This window comes from Oratosquilla oratoria, chromosome 35 (assembly GCF_046742065.1).
Source record: "Oratosquilla oratoria isolate Oo_2021 chromosome 35, ASM4674206v1, whole genome shotgun sequence".
In the NCBI taxonomy this organism is placed as follows: domain Eukaryota; kingdom Metazoa; phylum Arthropoda; class Malacostraca; order Stomatopoda; family Squillidae; genus Oratosquilla; species Oratosquilla oratoria.
In genome coordinates this window covers 23472958-23482957 of record NC_134811.1, presented here as the reverse complement: position 1 = coordinate 23482957, position 10000 = coordinate 23472958, and the positions used below count along the sequence as shown (strand labels likewise).

Here is a 10000-nt window from a genome sequence, read left to right as displayed (position 1 = left end):
AAATCTCGGCGTTGATGATCTTTTTCTGAAGACTTTCAATTCTTCGAAAGAGGCGTTTCTCATCCTTATTTAAGGAATACAGGAATTCTCCGAAAGTGTAAGGTATGGAGACGAATAAAGTCGATTCTGTTATTTACAAGCAGGACGTTTCGTAACTCTTGTTACATTTTCAACTGAATACAATGTCTTTTGATACATGAGTTATAAACACAAAAACTAACATTGGGAAAGGTCAATACAGTATTGCTGCACATCTAAGTACATGGCGCTCCGTGGGGAACCTTAATGTAGGAGTGGCGAAATGTTTCTACTGGTGGGAAGGGTCAAAAGCCACATACCGCTACCATCACCAAGATATATGTTGTTGACTTTGCTACACAAGTCCAACATATATATGTATATATGTATGTATGTATGTTTGTATGTACGTATGGATTGATGGATAGATGGATGGTTTCAGATATGCATATGCAACTAAAAAAAAATCAAAAGGTCAATTTGTTTCCAAACATAGATGGCAAAAAAAATATCTAAAAATAATCATCTATTTTCGAGAAGGGAATCCGTATAACATGAAGGGTATTTGGTTGTCCCGTATTCCTAGTCTTAGTGTTTAGTGTGATCCAATAAAGAGTGCCCGACGGATATATATATTGCGTTGGGGGCCCCTCTCTTTGGCTATTTTGATACAAACCGCGACCGGCAGAAGGCAGTAACTTCTTCAGAATCTCACTCGTATTGAACGACGAAGGTGAGACATAGAGAAAGGAGAGAGTTGGTGTTTCTGTGGAAGTCATCATCACTACCTTTCGCATATCTGGTTGGTTATCTGTGCTCACAGAGCTCTTTGTTTCAGATATCATAAAGATGAATCCTTCTGCTTCCCTCATCAACGCAACCGGCCCACGAGCCTTGGCTTATGGGGCTCACGACCTCTCGTTTGGATACCCCGAGGGGGTCACCGTGGTGGACATCGTGCCAGACACGATACGTCACCTGATCCATGATCACTGGAGCAACTACCCTCCAGTCAACCCCATGTGGCACTACCTCCTCGGCGTAATCTTTGTGATTCTTTTCATGTTCTCCTGCACAGGTGAGTGCTGAATGCGAGGGAGATGAAAGATGTACAAATATTCAATCAGTACATTTTTTTTTTTTTTTTTTTTTTTTTTTTTTTTGTCTAAGAAGTGTTTGATTCGGCCCTCTTCTCTCACTCCCAGGAAACGGCTTGGTGATGTATTTGGTCATGAAGAACAAAAACTTAAGGACGCCCGCCAACTTGCTCGTCCTCAACCTGGCCTTCAGTGACTTCTGCATGCAAATCACTCAGTACCCACCTTACATCTACAACTGTTTCAACGGTGGAGTTTGGATGTTCTCCGCCTTCTTCTGCGAGCTGTATGCCTGTCTAGGTGAGTTCTCCATCGTTCATCTGGAGCTAAAACAAAGAGGATACACTTTCACAAATATTTGAGAGTAAAGGCACTACAAGTAGAGTAGTTCATTATCTAACCTTTAAACTGAGACATTAGTTCCACTGACCTGCCTCAGTGGCCGTCATTTTTGCAAATACACGTTCTTGCGTATACATACACAAACACACCGCATATCGAAATCGGGGCTCTTCAAAGAAACAACACTACCCATCAAATGTCGATAACACCTAGCGTTACTCAGAGCAGTAATGTGCCAATTTTCGGAATGGGACCAGATGGCATGCTCCACAAACATCAACTTTCATCAGAAAGATCAGAATATTAGGTCCGTTTCATCATGGGATCAAAATAGTGCGACTTCAGAACTTCTGCATCACTTGACCACGGTACAAACATCCGTCCATTCATCCAACACAAACAAATCCTTAGAGAGCTTACACCAAACATAAACATCTGATACGACACATAACACATAGGTCTTATCGGACAAACTACTTGTCTTCTGTGCCCTCTCCCCCATCTGCATACACGAGAAGTCGTGTCTAAATTTCGTCTTTTTCCCAATCGCGGTTGACCTAAGCTGACTGTAAATTACGTGGTGCAGTCTTTTCCTATGCATCGTCACAGTTCCTCGACTTTCAGAGGAGAGTACATGAAGAATAGAAATAAGTTTGTGACTCTTATCCATAGTGACCGGCTTGGAGATAACCATGACTAGCCTCATTATGCGTATTGTAATTAATTTGCAATTGTTATTCCAAACGTGCATTTATCTACATTCAGTGTTACAAACGCGAAAAGTGAAAACAACAAACTCCTCTTTGGAAACACACGCACGAACACTCACATACGCATGATAAAAAAACATAGCATGCTCGCAAGTGCAAACACATTTACATGCTCCGTTTTCTTTTACGGTTCCTTTAATTTCAAATATTCTTTCAGAATACATCTCACTAGAATTATCAATCTTCGTTGACCACTATGTCTCGGACCTTTTTTCTTACTTTGTTGTTAAATCTGATCAAACACAGCCCTCTTTTCAATAGATTGATCCTGAGTCACAACAGTTAATGAAATCGTAAAATGCGCTTATTGACTATGGCCGCTTTTATACACAACTGTTCTTTCATTTTCTTGCAAATTATTTCTTCTCCTCCTTTAAAGACCGATCCCATAACCCACACGATTCAATTGTTTCTTCAGGAGCCATCTTCGGTTTGTGTTCTCTGTGGACTCTGGCCTTCGTCTCCTTTGACCGTTACAACGTCATTGTCCATGGAGTATCCTCTGCTCCCCTCACCAAGGGAAAATCCTTCATGTACATCCTCTTCTGCTGGGCTTACTCCATCGGTTGGTCCATCCCCCCCTTCTTCGGCTGGGGAGCTTACATTCCCGAAGGTGAGTGTGGTGAATCCGTATCTTTGAATGTTTTAACCAATGGACCTTTTGTATTGAACCCTTTTCATCACCATGATGATCGAATACAACTTTGAACTTGTGCATTCCGTAGCACGATATTATCAACCACTAGTATTAACTTGATGTCTGATATCTCTTTATAAGCTAGCTTTTATCATCACTATCGTCTTCTTTGGAAGTATCTTCAGCTTTTATATGGCGAGACATTATTGTGAGAGTCTTTGCTGCGGTAACAGTCCTATGATTGCGAATCCTTTCCTGTACGCGATACGCAGTGGCATCTAACTAGTCTCAGTGACATTCTGTAAATATAGAAATCTTTGGTTTGGCAAGAGGAATGTCAATGCTATGTTGTCTAGAAGTTATGTCATTCTAAAAATAGACTTTATTAATTTTTTCAGTAAAACTGTACGGTTGCCTTGAAGTAATACTTTAATTATTTTTACCTTTCCTAACTGATACTACAGGAATCCAAGGCCATGAAAATATAGGTTTAGTTAGAGAATTTATTTAAGTTTATTTAATTCAAAATCGCTGTATTTAGAAGTCACACTTATAAGAACAAAGTCTTTAACAATCCAAGGTGGCTAGAAAATAAGGTTTGGAGAAAATAACTTCATTCAGTGTCTGACTACATCACTTTCACATACTGAACAATACTTTAAAACCCATGCAAGTGAACCCAATTAAAGAGAAAAATGCTCTTCCTAAATGAGAGTCCTTGTTTAACTCTGTTGTTACAATGAACCTAACGAGAAATCCTCTTCGTACAGGTATCCTGGACTCGTGCTCTTATGACTACCTGTCCCGTGACGCCAACCGTCGCTCGTACGGTCTCTGCATTTTCGCCTTCGACTACGTCGTTCCTCTCGCCATCATCTTCTTCGCCTATATCTTCATCGTGAAGGCCATCTTTGCCCACGAGAAGGCCATGAGGGAGCAAGCCAAGAAGATGAATGTGTCCAATCTCCGATCCAACGCAGTAAGTTGTGATTGCTCTTAGTCGAACGTACAAGAATTCTCTTTATCGAGAGCAGCATTTTGCTTTTTTATAGTTGCCTGTGGCAATGAAATTTTCCTTCAAAGTTTATTCTGTTTATATGAAAAGTATGAATTCTGCAACAGAATCAAGTCTGCAGTCCCTTGCGTTGTCATTGCTTTGTGAATATATTTGGAGGTAACAGTCCCCCTCACGTTAAGATACCTTGATATTACCATCTAATGTGGTAATATATAATAAGCTCTGTATTTCTTATTAGTATGATTTCATCAACGAACATTGCTACTTAGTGACCTTAGTGATTAATTTAATTCCTTTCAGGACTCCAACGCACAGTCAGCTGAAGTCCGCATCGCTAAGGTTGCAATGACTAATGTCGCCCTCTGGCTCATTTGCTGGACACCCTATGCTATTGTTACTCTTCAGGTAAGTTTGTTTTCCATGGCATCGTCTTTGGCGATTCAAAGAATGATATGCGTATCTTTATTCATGTGTGCATAAGCCTAATCTCGTCCAATATTATTTGCGATAGGGTCTGGCCTTCGATCAGTCAAGCATCACTCCTCTGGTCTCTATGCTCCCCGCTCTGCTGGCCAAGAGTGCTGCTGTCTACAACCCAATGATCTACGCCATCAACCACCCCAAGTTCAGACTGGTGAGACTCTTTTTCGGGTTAATCGTAAATGTTTGTGAATACATTCGAGTGCAAATGTATGATGCCAAACAGGAACCCACCTAACTTTCTCATTATCCCTTTCTAGGCTCTCCAGAAGACCCTTCCTTGGTTCTGCATCCACGAACCCGAAGAAAAGTCATCCGACAATCAGTCGAACGCCACTAAAGTGGAAGGGAAGGAATAGACGGCTTGGGCACAACATTCGGATAGATTTTTTATACCAGTCACTCCAAACCGAGTTTGTTATCGAATGGTCTTAATGAAAAATATCCTTATTGTAGTACATCCCCAGCAAAACATATATACGAATATATACGCATAAAAAAAATCGAACATTAAAAAATAAACGACTACTAGGATCCAAGTAAAAACAGTTTTTTAATGAGAATTCCTATTTCCATACAATTTATCCTCTTTACTATCATTCTATACTTTCACCAAAGCAACAATAAATGTTGTCGTAGTAAGATTGATACATCCACTTCTCTGCCACATCTTTATCCATGGATAGTTAATCTAGTAGGGACATTTTATAAAGAACCTGAGAGCAAATGTCCCTTAAAGTGGACTTCAGCCGCCGTCCAGTGTCACGCCTGGGACGTGTGGGAAACCAATGTGGCAAATTGTCTTTTTAATTGAGGAGAAGTTCTTTGTTGATGAAATCACTTGCACAGACTGTTCCATGAGCTTCATCTGATCAGATCAATGGACTTACCATATCCTAATCAAATTTAACCTAACCCACTTAAGTTACTATACAAAATTATGCTTTGGTGGACCTAATTCAACCAAACTCACCTAACCTGACATAACCAAAACTATTGTACCAAGCCTATGTTTTGGCAGACCTAACCTAACCTAGTAGTCTGTGCTCTGGTGAGCTTAACTTACTATACCGAGCCCGTTTCGGCAGACCTAGCCTAACCTAACCCACCTTACCTACCGTACTAGTCTGTACTTTGGTGGACCTAACCTAAGTTACTATACCAAATCTATGTTTTGGCAGACCTAGCCTAACCTAGCCTTCCTTACATACCGTACTAGCCTATGCTTTGGCGGGTCTAACCTGGAAGGAAAAGCCATAGATACCTGAATAAAAATCCCTTTAAGGAGGTTTTATGTTAGTAGGTCATGGGGCGTACGCCAGGAGGTGCGCGGCTGCGGCCGAAGCCGTCAACTTTGCCCTGTGTGCTTGGGAATCGGCAAGGAGTGCGGTATTCGACCCCACAACTAGGCGAATGCAAAGCCAGCTCGTATAGGGCGTTTTATATTAATTCTTTTTGGGGTTGTTACAGAAGGGGTTATATACTAAAGGGATTTTGTCTGTAAACCCACATATACTCGTACTTCTACTACACACTACACCTACCGTCGGAGGTGCGTTTGGAAGGGAAAAACTACAACACTTGTGCTCTTGTCATCAGTAAACACAATGATCTATCAGGATTTATCATAAATGGATTATAATGGTCAACAAAGAACGTGTCCCAAGGAAAGGAGCTCTTATTTTCACGAACTTTTGCATTATAAATCGAAAAATAATCACACAAATTTTGTACCATACTCCAGTACACTCTTGTCCTTTGATGTTATGTGTGGTTCATTATAGTTATCGGTTGTAGTATTGTAGAAACTAGTGGTTGAAAAAATCCATTTTCTATGAATTAATTCAATCCTTAAGTCTAGCTGAGTCAACATAGGGAGGTAAAACATGAAGTAATATGTTAAAATGTGCAGGCAGTACATACTAAAGGTGAATAGCATACTTAGTACTGTACTTGACGGCCTAGAGTGAACACGCTGACACTCTCCATGTTGTTGACGGAAACATAAGTGTGGTTGGAATTTTTGTCTTAGTGGTACTTTGTGTGATACTTTACAAGATTTTACTATGTTACATGCTCCATTCACCATCACAATTCCGAGAAACTGTACAAACAGCTCAAACTGGTTTTGATATATCTGTGGTGAATTAACATTTAAGTCACAAAAGCGCCATCTTACATCACCGAGTGTTATGAGCATTATTTTGGGTGTAGAGCGGGTGACCAGGATAGAAATTGGGACCCTCATACATTATATGCTGAGTAACCAGTGTCTGACATCTCACTCCATGGGCAAAAGGTTTACGCCATATTCCATCTTAAAATCCTACAATTTGGAGAGAGTCCAAGAATCACACTTTTGGTGGTTATTTCTATATGACCAATATAAATGGCATAGCATCAAAATCCAAACACTGTAAAATATCCTAATTTATCATCCGCCAGGAGACCAGATCCTCCAAAGAAAATTACACTTGTCAACAAAAAAGAAACTTATCTTTTGTCCCAAAAACTGAAGTAGATGCACCTAATGGTGTTATTAAAAAAAAAAAAAAAAAAAAAAAAAAAAAAAAAAGTGTCTATCAAGCATGATTTATCTTGTGATATAGTTTATTTTTCATAACAACTTTACGTCTTTAATTAGCATATTAGGAAAACCATGCCTGGTCGACAAACTCTGAAAACACGCTTGAATTTTGCTTAAACAAAGCACCATTAAGTCCACCTGCTTTAGTCTTTAGGACAAAAACAATTCTAATTTTGTTGACTGGTGTTATCAATGTATATTAACTATTGTATATCTAACTATCGTTCTTTTATCTCACTTTGACGAACATAGATTGTTCAGTAAAGTTTTGGAGCTTGTATACTAGTACCAATACATAACTCTTCTACTCCTTTCAGAGGTTTCCGTTGAAGGAAAGAAGCTAACTCCCCGATGCTAACGTTCTTATCATTGACGACATTAACCTGCTTGGATTCATCACGGTAAGATTATACAGTGTAAGTATATCTTATGTACAAGCACTATCTTTTGTACATATCCTTATGTTATATTCTATGTATGCACAATACATGTTATGTATTATATATGCATTTGTTATAGAACTGCTTCTGACCCAGGGCGGTGGGCAGGGTGCAGGGATGACCCGTCATCCAGGAGGTGCTCAGATGAGAGGGAGGGTGGGAGGGGTGTGGAGTGTATTTAGGGATGAAATGGGTGGGAGTGTTTTTATGCCTTTCCCTTTTTGGCTACCTCCCTTGGAAGGGGGAAAAAGCCTTGGTATATGTATGTATGTATGTATATTATAGAACATATTATGTACATATATATGTACCAGTTCTGTGTCCAACTCAGAAGTGAAATAAACCTACTCCAAAGTGCACAGACATTACACACACATATGCGAACGCAGACACATTTAGTTCTACTAAAATTCGCTTTCTTTTCGACTTAAAACAAGATTTTCGTTCCATTTTACCTTAATATATATATATATACATATATATATATATATATATATATATATATATATTTATATATATGTATTTGTGTATTTCAGCATCATTTTTTTCTCTAATGCATGTAGTATTAAATGCGACTGGCATCTCGGCGTTGACGATCTTTTTCTGAACGACTTCTACCTAATTGAAAAGACAATATGGCACATTGGTATCTCACACGTCCCAGACGTGACGCTGGACGGCGGCTGAAGTCCATTCTAAAGGACATTTGCTTTCAGGTTCTTTATAAAATGTCCCTACTAGATTAACTATCCATGGATAAAGATGTGGCAGAGAAGTGGGTGTATCAATTTTGCTACGACAACGTATATTGTTGGTATGGTGAAAGTATAGAATGATAGTAAAGGCACAGATCCAGAAAGGATAAATTGTATGGAAATAGGAATTCTCATTAAAAAACTTTTTTTTACTTGGATCCTAGTAGTCGTTTATTTTTTTAATATTCGATTTTTTAATGCGATTTTTTAATGCGATTTTTTAATGCGTATATATATTTTGCTGGGGAGGTACTACAATAAGGATATTTTTCATTAAGACCATTCGATAACAAACTCGGTTTGGAGTGACTGGTATAAAAAAAATCTATCCAAATGTTGTGCCCAAGCCGTCTATTCCTTTCCTTCCACTTTAGTGGCATTCGACTGATTGTCGGATGACTTTTCTTCGGGTTCGTGGATGCAGAACCAAGGAAGAGTCTTCTGGAGAGCCTAGAAAGGGATAATAAGAAAGTTAGGTGGGTTCCTGTTTGGCATCATACATTTGCACTCGAATGTATTCACAAACATTTACGATTAACCCGAAAAAGAGTCTCACCAGTCTGAACTTGGGGTGGTTGATGGCGTAGATCATTGGGTTGTAGACAGCAGCACTCTTGGCCAGCAGAGCGGGGAGCATAGAGACCAGAGGAGTGATGCTTGACTGATCGAAGGCCAGACCCTATCGCAAATAATATTGGACGAGATTAGGCTTATGCACACATGAATAAAGATACGCATATCATTCTTTGAATCGCCAAAGACGATGCCATGGAAAACAAACTTACCTGAAGAGTAACTATAGCATAGGGTGTCCAGCAAATGAGCCAGAGGGCGACATTAGTCATTGCAACCTTAGCGATGCGGACTTCAGCTGACTGTGCGTTGGAGTCCTAAAAAGGAATAAAGTTAAATGCTAAGGTCACTACGTAGCAATGTTCGTTGATGAAATCATACTAATAAGAAATACAGAGCTTATTATATGTTATCCCATTAGATGGTAATATCAAGATATCTTAACGTGAGGGGGACTGTTACCTCCAAAGATAGGAATGTAATCACAAATCAATGAAAACGCAAGGGACTGCAGACTTGATTCTGTTGCAGAATTCCTACTTTTCATATAAACATGATAAATTTTGAAGGAAAATCTAATTGCTACAGACAACTATAAAAAAAAAGTAAAATAATGCCTCTCGATAAAGAGAATTCTTGTACGTTCGACTAAGAGCAATCACAACTTACTGCGTTGGATCGGAGATTGGACACATTCATCTTCTTGGCTTGCTCCCTCATGGCCTTCTCGTGGGCAAAGATGGCCTTCACGATGAAGATATAGGCGAAGAAGATGATGGCGAGAGGAACGACGTAGTCGAAGGCGAAAATGCAGAGACCGTACGAGCGACGGTTGGCGTCACGGGACAGGTAGTCATAAGAGCACGAGTCCAGGATACCTGTACGAAGAGGACTTTTCATTAGGTTCATTGTAACAACAGAGTTAAACAACTGCTCTCATTTAGGAAGAGCATTTTTCTCTTTAATTGGGCTCGCTTGCATGGGTAATGTTCAGCATGTGAAGGTGATGTAGTCAGACACTGAATAAAGTTATTTTCTCCAAACCTTATTTTCTAGTCACTTTGGATTGTTAAATATTTTGTTCATATAAGTGTGACTTCTGAATACAGCGATTTTGAATTGTATAAACTTAGATAAATTTTCTAACTAAACCTATATTTTCATGGCCCAGGATTCCAGTAGTATCAGTTAGGAATGGTAGAAATAATTAAAATATTACTTTCAGGCAATCATACAGTTTAACGAAAAAATAAAATCTATTTCTAGAATGACCTAACTTCTAG

The 10000-nt window shown here is 39.3% G+C and overlaps 1 protein-coding gene and 1 pseudogene across 1 annotated transcript; one reads left to right on the top strand and one right to left on the bottom strand.

Moving 5' to 3' along the window:
- Nucleotides 1-846: 846 nt before the first annotated feature.
- LOC143018793 (compound eye opsin BCRH2-like) lies at nt 847-4721 on the top strand. Its single transcript, XM_076174372.1, has 7 exons — nt 847-1096; nt 1224-1415; nt 2646-2840; nt 3635-3843; nt 4183-4287; nt 4394-4516; nt 4623-4721. The coding sequence occupies exons 1-7, from the start codon at nt 868-870 to the stop codon at nt 4719-4721; spliced, it is 1152 nt and encodes a 383-aa protein (XP_076030487.1). The 5' UTR covers nt 847-867.
- Nucleotides 4722-5107: 386 nt separating this feature from the next.
- LOC143018687 (compound eye opsin BCRH2-like) overlaps nt 5108-10000 on the bottom strand; it is a 7322-nt pseudogene continuing 2429 nt past the window's right edge.